This window comes from Prionailurus viverrinus, chromosome D4 (genome assembly GCF_022837055.1).
Source record: "Prionailurus viverrinus isolate Anna chromosome D4, UM_Priviv_1.0, whole genome shotgun sequence".
NCBI lineage: Eukaryota > Metazoa > Chordata > Mammalia > Carnivora > Felidae > Prionailurus > Prionailurus viverrinus.
Window position 1 is genome coordinate 76,582,959 of NC_062573.1, and position 16,023 is coordinate 76,598,981.

At 46.1% G+C, this 16,023-nt stretch overlaps 1 protein-coding gene across 4 annotated transcripts in view; it reads right to left on the bottom strand.

Annotated features, from left to right (window-relative positions):
- The window catches only part of PIP5K1B (phosphatidylinositol-4-phosphate 5-kinase type 1 beta), a 314,990-nt gene that overhangs the window by 138,567 nt on the left and 160,400 nt on the right, over nt 1-16,023 (bottom strand). For all 4 annotated transcript variants that reach the window (XM_047829493.1, XM_047829491.1, XM_047829492.1 and 1 more), the window contains one exon: nt 1,453-1,583. In XM_047829493.1, coding sequence (XP_047685449.1) covers nt 1,453-1,583 — 131 coding nt within the window. The remainder of the gene's footprint in view (nt 1-1,452; nt 1,584-16,023) is intronic.

Here is a 16,023-nt window from a genome sequence, read left to right on the forward strand (position 1 = left end):
TGAGTTTTTATTTGCTAGGCCGTTGCAGTCACTGGGACATTTCCAATTTAATAACGATTACTTCTCTTCCTATCCTAAGCTAGCACGAGACTTAACACATTTTAACTTATTTGCTTTCTTTTGGTAAAGAATACGTAAACCACCTGTAAGTGGTCAGTGGCACCGCGTGTATTCACACAGATACTCAACTGTCTCCACCATCCGCCCCAGATTGATTTGTTGAACGGATTTCCCCCCCAAAACACGATCGAGTTGGAGGTGACCTGTACGGTCAACCGGGGGGTTTTTGACACCACCTACGGTGTCAAACGGGCGGGATTCTCCTAAGTTTTCTGGAGGAGAGCTAAGTTGAAGTCCTCACGGAGGAAGAGCTACGCGACTGAACCCAGATATGAGGCCCAACTGCGGGCCCCCAGCCCGTCTTGTGAATGACAGGCCGCAAAATCCTGGCATCAGCCGTTGCTTCTCAGATGCCCTCTTTTTCTTTTTCTTTTCTTTTTTTTTTTAAACTTTGGAAGATGTGTGTGTTTGTTTATTTATTTATTTATTTTTCAATATATGAAGTTTATTGTCAAATTGGTTTCCATACAACACCCAGTGCTCATCCCAAAAGGTGCCCTCCTCAATACCCATCACCCACCTTCCCCTCCCTCCCCCCCCCATCAACCCTCAGTTTGTTCTCAGTTTTTAAGAGTCTCTTATGCTTTGGCTCTCTCCCACTCTGACCTCTTTTTTTTCCTTCCCCTCCCCCATGGGTTCCTGTTAAGTTTCTCAGGATCCACATAAGAGTGAAACCATATGGTATCTGTCTTTCTCTGTATGGCTTATTTCACTTAGCATCACACTCTGCAGTTCCATCCACGTTGCTACAAAGGGCCAGATTTCATTCTTTCTCATTGCCACGTAGTACTCCATTGTGTGTATAAACCACAATTTCTTTATCCATTCATCAGTTGATGGGCATTTAGGCTCTTTCCATCATTTGGCTATTGTTGAAAGTGCTGCTGTAAACATTGGGGTACAAGTGCCCCTATGCATCAGCCCTCCTGTATCCCTTGGGTCAATTCCTAGCAGCACTTTGCTGGGTCTTAGGGTAGATCTATTTTTAATTTTTGAGGAACCTCCACACTGTTTTCCAGAGCGGATGCCCTCTTTTTTTAACGCAACGCAGACATTCTCTGAGTACTGCACTCCCTCGCATCGAATCTCAAATCTTCATACAATCTTCCAGGCGTTACCATCAGTACATAGAACCTACTTACCGTCTCCCTATAAAAATAAACGCAACCCACGTGGCACAAGGGAAAGTGACAATCCTTGGTGCTGCTTCTGGGCCTGTTAAAGACCCATCGCGTGCATGTACCCATTCACTGGTAGGAAAGTCTTCAACATGGAGAGGCCACCAGGAAGGTTCTTTAGCATGGAAATCCTCACAAACAGAAATGTTCTTACCTGGGTAGGAACACACTTTCCACCACGTAAAAGTCTTGCATGAGAACATCTCTATCCGGCTTGGAAGTGAGATTACCCACGGTGTATCCTATCCCCAGCTGAATAGCACCTTTGATAGCAGATGATGCAGTCTGCAAAGAAAACAAGGGTCTCAGGGTCAGCCTCAATAGTCAGGGCCTTGTTCAAGGTCACAAGCAGCAGAAACAGGAAAAGGGGGTTAGATTTTCTTTCCTGTTCCTCAACTGTGTGGAAGCTGGGTTTGGAAACAGGACAGGTTCCTTCTTTTGACGGTGAGCCTATTAAGGACCCTTCTTGATATCAAATTATTCTTGTGGTAGTATTTCCTACAAATATTTCTAAGGTCAAATTACAGTCCCAAATCTCCACCTTTCTGTTAGTAAGAGCTTAGAAATTTGGTAGGATGCTTTCAACACATGGTATTCTAATTTGTACCTAAAAAGAAATGGTATAGTCACATTTTTTAAAAATCTGAAGTTCTATAACACACCTATGGATCAGGAAGTGTATTTGCTTATCTAGTTTGAGAGAGAGAGAGAGCGCGTGAGAGAGCGTGCGCATGCACGCAAGTGGGGGAGAGGGGCAGAGGAAGATACAGAGAATCCCAAGCAGACTCTAGGCTCAGCATAGAGCTGGATGCGGGGCTTGATCCCTTGACCCTGGGATCATGGTCTAAGCCAAAACCAAGAGTTGGATGCTCAACCCACTGAGCCACGCAGGTGGCCCCCTCAAGAGGAGTACTTTATCTTCACAAGAAATGAGACAGCAAAAAGTAATTTGAGTCTTTGGATAAAATTTAATTTGGAAATTGCTTACTAGTTTTGCCATGAATCCACAATCACAATTTCCTACACTGACCTGTGTAGGAATAATGTATATACATTAATGGGGAATAATGTATATACATATATGTGTACACATACATACACATACGTGTGTGTGTGTGTGTGTGTGTGTGTGTGTGTGTGTGTGGTTTTAGCCAATAAAATAGGAGAAATAGCAAAGTAACTCAATTTAGGAAAATTAGAAGGCATGCTCTTTTTTTTTTAATCTTTTAAATGTTTGTTTATTTTTGGGAGAGAGAGGGAGAGGGGCAGAATGAGAGGGAGACACAGAATCCAAAGCAGGCTCCAGGCTCCGAGCTGTCAGCACCAAGCCCGACGCGGGGCTCGAACTCACGGACCGCGAGATCATGACCTGAGCTGAAGTTGGGCGCTTAACAGCCAGCCAGCCAGGCGCCCCAGAAGGCATGCTTCTCAATGTTTGTGCAAGTGTGGCCATTTCAGGTGAAGTCACCAAGTGATTACTGGGGACCTAGCCCTGTGCTTGCAGTGGTTTGTCTGGGGTTCAACCTCAGGTGACTGTGGATCACGGCACTTTGGCTAGAGGACACCAGTGTTGGGGGTGGGGTGGAAAGGATATACGACCTAGCTTGGTTCTGTATGTCCTTTGCTTGTGATCACAGAACGGCATCCAAATAGGTTTAAAGCATCTGCGAGCTGTATGCATACAGCCAGTTTTGAAGCCTTTAAGAAGGGATTATCTCCACGATTCAGGAAATCTGAGGATCAAGGATCAAACCGGAGGCCAGGATCGATCCGAGCTGCTCAGTCACTTCCACTCTACAACTCTACGAACCTTCCCCAGGGAGTCATCATTTGGTGGCTTGTTCACTCCACTGCAAATATGATATCCCCCCTAGTCTGAGCACAACTCCCTGCCCTCCTTCCTAGAGGAGGAGAGAGTGGCTCGGTGTTTTTCTTCTTCCACATGCCTCTTCAAGATTCCAGGGCAGCAAGATGGCGAAAGACTGGGACTCAAGCCCCCAGGGCAACTAGGCTTCAAAAACAAAAAAGTTTGCTATTTTCATTCTCGCTCCCCGAGTTCTGCAATGCCACCAACTGGCATCAGTGACCTTTTGTACCAAGAGCTCTGACTTCGGAAGACTGAAATGGATTTTCTTCACTTTAACCTCACACACAAATTCAAAAGGCATTTCTATCCATCACTCAGAGCAGTATGGCCCAAGATATGACATCAGCACTTTCCAGAGGACCCGACACCCCTACATGTTCTGTTCCAGAACTATCAACAGAGTCCTGTGCTCTCAAAGCGCTCGTCCCTCCCCACCCCTGACTGCTACCCGGAACTCTCGGTATTTCTGCTTAATTCAGTCCTCTAGTCCTTCTGGGGCCGGGACACCTGTCATATAGATGAGGGAGTATAACCAGTGGTTTCTTGACCACCCTCCTCCTCGAACCCCAACTACAGAAGGTGGTCAAAGCAGCAGAAGTCTATACCTGGTGTTTTCAAACTTTAGGAAGCATGAGAATCACGGAGATACTTAAAAGAGACGAAGGCAAAACCGCAGAGACAGGAAAAGCAGCAACGGTTGCCAGGGGTTGGGAGAAGACAGGGGGAACACAGAGGGTTTTCGGGGCAGGGAAAACACCTTTTATGATACTGTAATGATGGCTACATGCTGTGACACAGGTATCTAAGCCCACAGAACACACATAATGAGCGAGCCATGATGTCAACTATGGACTCCGGGTGATAAGGTAGGTTCATCCATTGTAACAAACCCAACCCTGTGGGGGAGGATGTTGATAGTGGGAGGCAGCGAGCATGTGGGAAATCGCTGAACCTTCTCAATGCTTCTGTTAACCTACAACTACTCTAAAAAAAAAACAGTCTTAAAAAAACAGACAATGGGCATGGCCAACCCAAGCCAAAATCAAGAGCAGACCGATGGGTTGCATCTCCAGACTTTCTGATTCTGAAGGTCTGGGGTGAGGCTCAAGAATTCGCTCTTGCTCTAAGGAACACTGGACAAATCTTTCTCCGATGGCATGAGAGTAAATTTTGAATCCTCCAAGGAATAAGATTTGGGAAAGGGCTCTGTTGACGTCTGTTTAGTTAAACCAAAAAACAGACTTGTGATGCTATTACCTTCCTTTCTGCCTCCTTAAAATTCAAGCGCTCTGATGGGAGACATAACAGAAATGGTAACAGAAGTTCGTATTTTTTCGATCCACACTTCGCTCCTGGTACTTGATGCACAATGATAATAATCGTAATGACAATCTGTCGTAATCGCAGCGCAGACGTACGGAGCATTCACTGAGTGGTAGGCACTGTTCTGAGTGCTTTTATCCTCACACAGCTAGTGACGAGGTGCAAGTGGAACTCACATGTGGGGAGTCCAAGTTATAAGCAACTACACCGTCACCTATCAGGTCAAAATCCCTGATTTTGCCCTTTTTACAGGTGGGGATTTAAGGCGCAGCGAGGTTAAGTGACTCGTCCCACTCCCATCGCTAGCATATGGCACTCTGGCTGCAAAGCCCACGATGCTTCCACATCTGTTTTTTCATCCCCCATCCCCACTCCCAAAATGAGCCTGGGATGCAAGTCTGAAGTTCCCTCTTAAGTCTAGCTGTTTGACCTCAGCAGAGGAAGGAGTTCTGTGGAATCCATTCCTTTTAATAAGCCAGGGCTGAAATATTTTATTTGCTTCTCATCACACCCAACCATGAGTCAACCTAAGAAAAGCTGTAAACCGCTTGGTAAACCAGTATGAATACGGGTCAGTGTCACTTGTTAATGTCACCACCAGCAATGGTGGTGGGGGTGTGTGTGGTATTTTGCTGCCAAGGGAGGGATGAGGTCTTGAGGTTTCCTTCTCCCCACCTCCATGTAACATCCGATGCTTTGGCACCCATGCATTTGTAGAGAATTAAAAAGCATCTTGCCCACTTCCTGGGAATGTCTGTGTTCACTGGGGCATGTGGTTTCTTGAGTCACCAGCAGTAAAGGCGCCACCCAGTACCTCAAGTTCTCCCAGCGGGCAGCAGTCACGGCAGGCGGATGGGCCGTGCTGTCGTATTTTCTAACACGGCCACTCGTAAGATGGGCTTTAAAACTGTAAAACGGAAATGCTACGAGGAGTGTCTCTGGTTAGCAGATTAGTAAACCATGATGGTGACAAAGAACCCGCGTATAGGGCTAGTGGTTCCTCTTGGACAACCAGCACATTCCTTCCCTGCAAACTGCACACCATAAGCCCTTCTTCAGTCCTTCGGGATTCCAGCCAACAGACCAGCGACCCAGTAACAAGTCCGTGGCTCCACACACACTCAGCCTCTCCGGTTTTCTCTGTAGGACTTGGCTGATGCTCTCACAGCGCTAGGACATGACCATCTTCCCTTCGAGCTCCACCAGGGACCTTTGACTCCTTTAGAACATGTAGCTCTCGATTTCGGAACACAGCGAAACAGAGCCTATTTTTAATTCAGGACTTTGCATGGGCTAAGTGGAGGCAACACGTTGCCTGGATACTAGAACAACCTCTAAAGCTTTGCATAGTCAGAAAAAAGAACCACAGAAGACCGCAAAAGCAAACCACTGACACTTCCATAGCTCCTCTTTCCTAACCCACCCTTGCGCAGGGCTGACGAGAATCCTAAGGGGAAAACGAATGTCAGCTCTGGGTTTGTGTGATAGGTTTGGGTTTTCAAAGTGCTATCTTTTAATGTTTGATCCTCACGACTGTTTTGCAGGTAGGGAGGGCTTATAAAGCCCATTTGACAGCTAAAGACAGCGTGGGTCTGGGAAATTAACCGGGTCTAAGTCCCTTGGCTAGGGTGTGGGAGAGCCAGGAATGATGCTCTGGTCTCTGAAGGCGCCTGGTTCAGCACTCCACCATCTTCCACTATCTTACGAGCCTGAATTTTTCTGCTGGAGACGATCTGATCTGACTGAAGCCGGAAAGTCCTCCCACGATGAGATAATCATGGTGGTAAGTAACAATCTGACAACATCTATGGAAACCCACCATCAGGGAAGCAATGATCCTGACGACAGTAAGATTTAACTGACATGACACTGGTTACGGGAGACTGCTTCCTCCAGCACATTGTCTATGAAACCGGATCACTTAACGTGCCATCTGTTATCAGTGGCTTGAAAAGGAAGTATGAAAACATTTCATGCCAACGGCACTTTCTCCTCCAAGGTGTTCCGATGAACTAATTACGGGATTAGAGCCAATATAGACAATGCCAGAGTGAATTTTGTCAAAAGTACAGATCTCATCATGTCGCCACCTTGTGCAAAACCCTCTAATGGGTTCCTGGTGTCCTCACTATAGGATTAAGTCCAAACCCTTTAGCTTGACAAAGAACCCTGTCTTACAGTATTACTCCTTCCTGACCTCCATGGACTCCTGCATCTTGATATAAAAAGAGATTCTCACACTCCCAAACAGACACAGACACACACACACACACACACACACACACACACACACACACACAATGCTTTGAGCAAGCTGACCTTACAGGTCCACGAAGCCCTAAAACTCTAAATGACATTTTCTGGTCAGGCGCATTCTTCCCAAGGAAGTGGTCCAAGGTGTTCTCTTTTTTCAGAATGTGTTTTTCCAAAACCACACAGAGATCTAGAGAGTCTAATTCTAAAAATTTTTTTTAATGTTTGTTTTGAGAGGTAGAGTATGAGCAAGGGAGGGGCAGACAGAGACAGAGACACAGAATCCGCCCGAAAAGGGGCTCGAACTCACAAACCTCACAATCATGACCCGAGCCGCAGTCGGATGCTTAATCGACTGAGCCACCCAGGCCCCTAGAGAGTCTAATTCTAAATTAGAGATGTTCACTGCCAAGGGGCCTTAGGCTGGGCCATGAAAAAACAGCTCAGTGACACCTCTTCACAGCGAGAGGTGGGAATCCTTGTCCGACATGGAGAACCCCTATCTCCAGGTCCGTGTTCCCCTCATCTCTGAAGCTATACTCAAGAACAGAGGCACAGGCTTCTTTGCCCCAGTGGTAGAATTAAAGGGAAAGAAAGTAGGAAAGATTGCATGAAACGGGCTGTAGGAGTACAGAAACGGGATGGTTTATGGGTGGGCAATCTAAGGCTTCTGAGCGGGAGAGGTGGGCACTCTCATCTTCCACTTGTTCAAACCAAAGCTCCAGTCCCTCTGTGTGTTAGGTTTCTACTGCTGCTGTAGCAAATTACCGCCAATGAGTGTGCTCAACACAAACTTATCATCCTACAGTTCCGTAGGTCACAAGTCCTAAAATCAAGGTGATGGTAGGGCTGCGTTCCTTCTGGAAGCTCAGGGGAGATTCCGTTTCCTTGCCTTTCTGAGCCTCTCGAAGCCGCCCACAGTCATTGACTTGGGGCCTCTTCGTCTTCAGAAACAGCAGCATCTTCAACTCTCTTTCTCTCTCTGACCTCAGCTCTTGTCACACTGCCTTCGTGGACTCTGAACCTCCTTGTCATAAGGCCCTGCCAGGAGAGTACAGGAGGATCTTTCCATCTCAAGATCTTTAACCAAATCCCATCTGGGAAGTCCTTTTCCCATGTAAGCTAACGAATGCACACAGTGTAGGGATTGGGACATAGCCAACTGTGAGGGCGCCATGATTCTGCAGATCATACTCCAGTTCAGGGCTGATTTCTAGCATTTTCCCCGGGGTTGCCCCAGGTAAAGAGAAGAGCTCCCCTCAGAATGCCATTCAGTCAGATGCTGTTCGTTCATTTAACAGAGATCTGAGAACTTTCTGTGAGCCAGGCACCGGTGCTGGGGAAAAAAAGCACAATGTTCTTGCTCTCATGGGAGCTTCTGGTCTGGTGGGGGAGACAGACATTAGGCAAAGACTCACACACATAATGACAAGAGCAGTCAGGGGTATAAACAAGAGGGTGAGGTCACTGAGGCCCACAGGGTGGAGGTCAATTTGGAAAGGTGGGGTTAGGAGAGGCATCCCTGAGGAACGGTACACACGCAGAGACTTGAAAGGTAAGAAGGGCCAGTCAGCAGGTCCTGTCGACAAGGGCTGGCTGGGGGCCCCCCACATGCCAGGTGCTCTTCTACAAATGGGGATACAGAAGTGGCCTGGCCAGGGTCCTGGCCCTTAAGGAACTCTGAGAGTCCCACTAGGAGGTCAAGGCAACAGATTTCCAGGCAGCAGTTCAGGGACCCGAAAGCAAACCATGGCAAATACACAGCAGTGGGCCCCGTGGAAAGTGTGAGAACTAGAGGCTGGAAAGATCCTGGCCTCAGATCTGAGCCTTACAGGCCATGATAAGGGTTTTGTGTGTGTGTGTGTGTGTGTGTGTGTTGATAAGGAACAGCTTTCTAATTTTAAAAGGATCGCTCTGGCTGCTGGGTAGATGGAAAGGAGTTAGGGGGCTGCTGTAGTGGCTCAAAGAGATGTGGACGGCTTAAGGAGGGTGATAGACAAGATGGACAGGAGAGATGAATGGGAGAGATATTTTGGAAGGAGCTAAGACTTGCCATGAGCTAGTAATGAGGGCGAGCAAAGTCCTGAAACATCCTGGTGGTTCTCTGGAGCAAATGAGAGGACGGAGTTTGCTCGGCTGAGGTGGGGAGACTGAGGAGAACATATTTTGGGGCGGAAGATCAAATGTTCCATTTGAGATGCCAATGAGACACCCAGTCAGAGATGTTAAGATGTAAGTCAGGAGCTCAGAAGAGAGGTTTGGGCTGAAAATTTGAATAAGTGTTTTCCACATATAAATGGCATTGGGGGTTGACAGAGGAGTATTCTAGAAGGACCTGGAGCTTGGTGAAACATTTAGGGAGAAGACAGAAAGGAGAACCTTTCGCAGTGACAGAGGAGTGATGGCAGGAGTAGGAAGAAAATAAGAAAACATGGCTTTCAAGAAACCAAGAGAAGAGAATTTGAAGAAAGAAGTGACCTGAGTCTCAACCGAGTGGTCCTTTTATTTGGTAATATGAATACAACTTGGTGGGATCTCGAAAGCTATGGGTTAAATTCTCTAATCTTTTCTCTCGTCATCATTGATTCATAAGTCCAACTCTGCATCTAGAATATTTGACAAAATTAAGTTTATTTATTTGAGAGAGACAGAGAGAGCGTGTGCACACACACACAGAGGAAGGGCAGAGAGAGGAAGAGAGAGAATCCCAAGCAGGCTCCATGCTTTCAGCACAGAACCCGACATGGGGCTTGACCCCATGAACCGTGAGATCATGACTGGAAAAGAAATCAGGAGTCAGACACTCAACCAACTGAACCACCCAGGTGTCCCTAAACCATATTTTTTTTTATTTTTTTTATTTAAAAAAAAATTTTTTTTTAACGTTTATTCATTTTTGAGACAGAGAGAGAGCATGAACGGGGGAGGGCCAGAGAGAGGGAGACACAGAATCTGAAACAGGCTCCAGGCTCTGAGCCATCAGCACAGAGCCCGACGCGGGGCTCGAACTCACGGACCGTGAAATCACGACCTGAGCAGAAGTCGGACACTCAACCGACTGAGCCACCCAGGCGCCCCTAAACCATATTTTTAAAATGTGTTTTTAGGCAACCGACGGAATAGGAAAAGATATTTGCAAATGATATATCAGATAAAGAGCTAGCATCCAAAATCTATAAAGACCTTACCAAACTCAACACCTGAAAAACAAATGATCCAGTGAAGAAATGGGCAGAAAACATGAATAGTCACTTTTTCAAAGAAGACATCCAGATGGCCAACAGACACATGAACAGATGCTCGACGTCACTCATCATCAGGGAAACAGAAATCAAAGCCACACTGAGATACCACCTCACGCCGGTCAGAGTGGCTAAAATGAACAGATCAGGAGACTATACATGCTGGCGAAGATGTGGAGAAATGGGAACCCTCCTGCATTGCTGATGGGAATGCAAACTGGGGCAGCTGCTCTGGAAAACGGTGTGGAGGTTCCTCAAAAAATTAAAAATAGATCTACCCTACAATAGCACTACCCAGCAATAGCACTACTAGGAATTTACCCAAGGGATACAGGAGTGCTGATGCATAGGGGAACTTGTACCCCAATGTTTACAGCAGCACTTTCAACAATAGCCCAATTATGGAAAGAGTCTAAATGTCCATCGACTGATGAATGGATACATAAGATGTGGTTTATATATACCAGGGAATTACTACTTGGCAATGAGAAAGAATAATATCTGGCCATGTACAGCAATGTGGATGGAACTGGAAGGTATTATGCTGAGTGATCTAAGTCAGTCAGAGAAGGAGAGATATCATATATTTTCACTCATATGTGGAACTTGAGAAACTTAACAGAAGACCATGAGGGAAGGGAAAGGGAAAGGGAAAAAATAGTTACAAACAGAGAGGGAGGGAGGCAAAACACAAAAGACTCTTAAATACAGAGAACAAACAGGGTAGATGGGGGGTGTGAGGGAGAGGGGAAAGTGGGTGATGGGCATTGAGGAGGGCACTTGTTGGGATGAGCACTGGGTATCGTATGTAAGTCAGTGTGACAATAAATTATATTAAAAAAATAAAAATAAAATGCGCTTTTAACTTAGAAAAATATTACGTTAAAAAGGCAGGATGCAAGTTACATATAATCAAGTTTGAAAAAGATAACCTCACAACTGTAGATATACACATCCACAAAGGAAAAAAGGACAGGAAGGAAATACTGTATATCAAACTGTAGATTACCTCTGGGTGGTTGAATAATAGGTGATTTCTACTCCCAACTCATGTACTTCGTGAATTTTCTAAGTTTTTTGTTATATGTGGGAAAAGAAAGTCTTTCAATCAAGGAACTGCTACTATGTTTACAAATACCTTTTGAGGCATGAATTGAAATATATGCATGCACACACACACACACACACACACACACACACACACACACACGTACGTTGGAATTTCTCATTTTTTAATTTCATTTTCTTTCAGTCCAGGCCCTAATGCTAGAACCCCACATTAACTGCTACACTCTTAGGAAACATAATCATTACCAACCTTGTTTTTGTCTCCCATGGTTTTTCTAAATTTATTCTAGGGTTACATCTTCCCCTGCCCAAGGTTAGATCTATGACCCTTCTGGCACTTACCAGAAGCAAAGGTCCCTCTGTTCGTCAGATAACCAAAAAAGGTCTCATGTCAGTATTTGGTCTAGTCCACTTATGGTGGGAAGGGTTGGGGGGGCTTCTCTTTTCTTTAAAAACATTTTTTTTTAACATTTATTCATTTTTGAGAAGGAGACAGGGCTCAAGTGGGGGAGGGGCAGAGAGAGAGGGAGACAAAGCATCGGAAGCAGGCTCCAGGCTCCGAGCTGTCAGCACAGAGCCCGATGCGGGCTCGAACCCACAGACCGCGAGATCATGACCTGAGCCGGAGCCGGACGTTCAACCGATTGAGGCACCCAGGCGCCCCATGGGGAGCTTCTCTTTTCTGACTGATTGTTGGAGGGGGCAGGAAGGTCTTGCTTGAAGAGTTGGAGGACATCCCAGGCACTTAAAAGGCTTGCTAGGTATCTCTCTCTCTTTCTCTGTGGCGTGCTCGCCTAGGATCTGTAGTTACACCCTCCCATGGTGCTTATGTCCTCACCTTTAGCGGGGAGAGCACACCTCCTCTGGCTGATAGTTCCCCCAGGTCCTCACTCGACCAGGCTCAGAGATGACCACACATCAGCTTTATCACTGGCTCAGTGCCCTCAACTGGTAACATATCATTTATCCTGAAACTCCTCGTACACTCCCTAAGGGCCTTCTCTTTGCTTGGCCACCATCAGAGCTGACCCCACAATTCTCTCATTCTTCTAATTTCCCAGGAAGTACTACAGTCGATCATATCCCCCAGGCTCCAGGGAACACATACGATACTCTTCAGTGGTCTCACCAAAGCCCCCTGCCCTGGGATACAGATGATGGGCAGATCCTCACCTGACACTCTGTGTTTTGAAAGTTACTCACAACCACAACTCTCTCCAAATTCCTTTTCCAGTCTCCGCATCTCAAAGTGGACCAGCCAAGCTCTTTAACAGAGCGGGGTGATCACTAAATGGGTCTTAGACAACCTCCCTCCTCAAGTTCTTCATGGCGGGCCGGCATGTGACCTTGGACTGTGATTAAAAGGCCACCATCCCTTCAGCTTCTCTTGGCCTCGACTGAACCACGGGTCCTGCTGACAACACGGGTTTTGGTCATGGGTGCATCAACTGATTGCTCACTGTGTCCCATTAGACCCACCACCTGATTGTCGGATTCATCCTTCTGAGGCTTTATAACAACAACAGCAAACACTACCCACCTCCCAGCATTAAAAACCTTCACTGTTTTGTTTTTTCTGGACTACTTATAGAAATGCATCTAAATTTCTTGATGGGCTTGCAGGACTTTCTACAATCTAATTCCTGTTCATTCTAACTACGCTAACAATAATTTAAAAATCCCCCATTGCTAACGTCTGTAAAAAACGCATCCCTGAAATTTAGTGTCTTAGTGCAACACAACTTTATTTCTTAATCAGGAAGAATCCACTGTGGTGTCCCTGATCGGTGTTCCGCTTTCCCCTGCTGGGCGGTGTCCTGTATCACTGTGGCTCTGACATCCCCTAGGGTCTCAATGTCCTACAAACCCAGCGGGCTGATTGGAGAATCAGGAATGGTGAAGGAACACCCACTTCCTACCGCCGTGGCCACGAGTCCCAGAGCAGACTGTGTACCCCAGGTCTGCTCCCCAATCCTTCCGCACCCTACTCTGTGTCCTGGCACACTCCCCATGCGGCTACATTCGAGGGCTTCCCAGCCTTGTCTTCCAGTTGGATTTGGCCAATGGGACACCTCCACAGAAGAATATGGGATGTTTGCAATGACGTCAGGGTGTTTATTCCCTTCTTTCCTTCCTATGGTGGGGTGTGGGGAGGGAGTGGGAGGTTGGACTTAGACTGCTATGTCCTGAAAGTTATAGTTCCTTTCTTGTGAGCCTCCCCAGAGAACTCCTATTTGGGGTTCTAGAAACTGTACCCTTCTCTTAACACTCAGGCCCAAGGCGGACAACGAGGTAGTTCTGGCCTCGAGATACCATGTTGTCCCTTGTGGTCTCCTTGTACTCTTCTCCCACACTTTTGCCAACAGTGCCTTCCCTAAATGCTCTTCGAATTACCAATCTGAATGTACTGTCATCCATTCACCGTCCAGACCCTCCAGGTAAAGACCCACTTACAGTCCATCAGCAAGGATCAGTCACACGGCCTCATCAAGATACGAGGAAGTCTGGCTATGGAAGAGGGACCGCAAGTTCAGGGGGACAGCTTGCTGTCCTGGCCACACTAGAGATCCGAGTGCCTCTCCACAAACCTAGGTGGGTCTCCATGCCTTCAATGTTGACCTTCTCCATTCTCCATTTGGCTTCCCACCTACGCTCCTAGGCCCGCTTCTAACACCATTCTCCCCACCCAGTCCCTGTTCATACAACAGCCAGACCCGTTGGTTCCCTTATCCCAGTAAGTGTGGCTTCATAAATGACTTCTGGGGCATTCTGTTACTTTCACGGTTGGCAACTACTTTTCTGATAAAATTTCTGCAGCCATCTACATTTTCAAAAAGAAGAATGCTGGAGATACTGAGTAAGAATAATTATATCCTCCGCTGTGCCTGTACAGACCTTCTAGGTCGTGAAACTGGCTCATAACAAGGTCGTTTTGACATACTGGGCACTAAGCGCCCTTGGAAGAAGCCCCAGACAGATTTGCTTTATATTTAACTTTCTCTTATTACTAAGCAGCCTTTTAACAAAAATCCCTGTGTATCCACTTATCTGAAGGAAGATTTGATTCTCTAAACATGCGAGAAAAGGCAGAAAAAAGAAAAGGTGTTTCATGATTTCTTTCCGATGATCTCTATCTTATTTATATTCCTGGCAGTGAAATATTCTCTCATTGGAATGGAAAAGCATATTAAGCAAACACTTCTCACGAACAGAAAAATACTGTACTCTTAAGGTATTCAGCAGTGGTAAATTATACGCACTTAATTGCCCTTAAAAGAGATATGCCATCAACTGCAGATGAGATTTTTGATTTAGGATAGGACAGCATTATGAATGTTGCCAGAGTAATCCTTTCAAAATATTAGTGTATGCTGAGACATGCATCATAAACGTGGCACGGTATAATATCCTTAACACTGGACACACCAGGGAACAAAGTCTGTATATTCAAATAAAAATAAATAGAAATATTATTTGATAAAAACTACAAATTTAGATTCAAAAAATAAAAACAAAAAAGGATTAATTTTTCACCTCCTGAGAATCAACCAAAATCAAGTTTCACCTAGTCTTACAGTATTTTATTTCCTGTAAGGGAATTGTTGATTTTTTTTTCAAGTTTATTTATTTATTTTGAGAGAGAGAGAGAGAGAGAGAGAGAGAGAAAGAAAGGAGAGAGTGTGTGGGGGAGGGGCAAAGAGAGAGGAAGAGAGAGAATCCCAAGCAGGCTCCACACTGCCAGCGGGAAGGCCAACATAGGACTTGAACCCACGAACCGTGAAATCGTAATTTGAGTCAAAATCAAAAGTCGGATGCTCAACCAATAGAGCCACCCGGGAGCCCTAGGAATTGTTGATTTTAAAGGGAAATTATTTCGCTGGCGCTAAGCACTGTTTGGGGAGGAACAACACAGTACTAATGACAGATGTTGCTAACTGTCTGCATTATCTATCTGTCCCTCTTATTTAGCAGTTGTTCTCAATGAGGGCTGATTTCGTCCTCCAAGGGACACCTGCCAGTGTCTGGAGACAGTTTTGGTTGTCATACTTAGGAGGTGCCACGGACATCAACTGGGCAGGCCAGGGATGCTGCTAACACCCTACACCACACAGCACAGCCGCCTTGACAAAGACTTACCCAGCTCCTAATGTCAAGAGTGCCAATGTCAAGAGACCCTATTATATAGTAAGAGAAACTTTAATTGGGTATTTTGCCTGGTTTCTCTTGCAACTAGGTGTAGTCAGGTGACTAACTTCTGACTAGTGAGAGGAAATGATGTGGCCAGCTCACAGGTCACACTTTTTTTTTTGTTTTTTGTTTTTTTTTAATGCTTATTTTTGAGACAGAGAGAGACAGAGCGTGAGCAGGGGAGAGGCAGAGAGAGAGGGAGACACAGAATCCGAAGCAGGCTCCAGGCTCCGAGCTGTCAGCACAGAGCCCGACGCGGGGCTTGAACTCGTCAACTGCGAGATCATGACCTGAGCTAAAGTCGGATGCTCAACCGACTGAGCCACCCAGGCACCCCTCCCAGGTCACAGTGTTAACAAGGAGAGCGTCCTCTGCAGAGGAGATGACTAGAGATGAAGCAGCCCCTCCTTGATCATATCTGGAAGCCGCACAATGAGAACGACAGCAAAACAAGATGGAAACTCGGGCCCCTGATGACTCTGCAGAGGAAGTAAGTTACCCCTGAACTGTTATACATGAGACAAATAAACTTCCACTTTGTGTGAGCCATGGTCATTCTGTTCTTGCTTTTATACGTAACTGAACCCGTATTCCGAGGGCTTGTAACCTGTGAAATGAGGTGCGAATGTTCTTTACCCAAACAGTGATGCAGGCTCAAAAACATCTCAGACTGAAAGAGAAATAAATGTCTAGGGGCACCTGGGTGGCTCAGTAGGTTGAGCATCCGACTTCGGGTCAGGTCATGATCCCACGGTTCATGGGTTCGAGCCCTGCATCAGGCTCT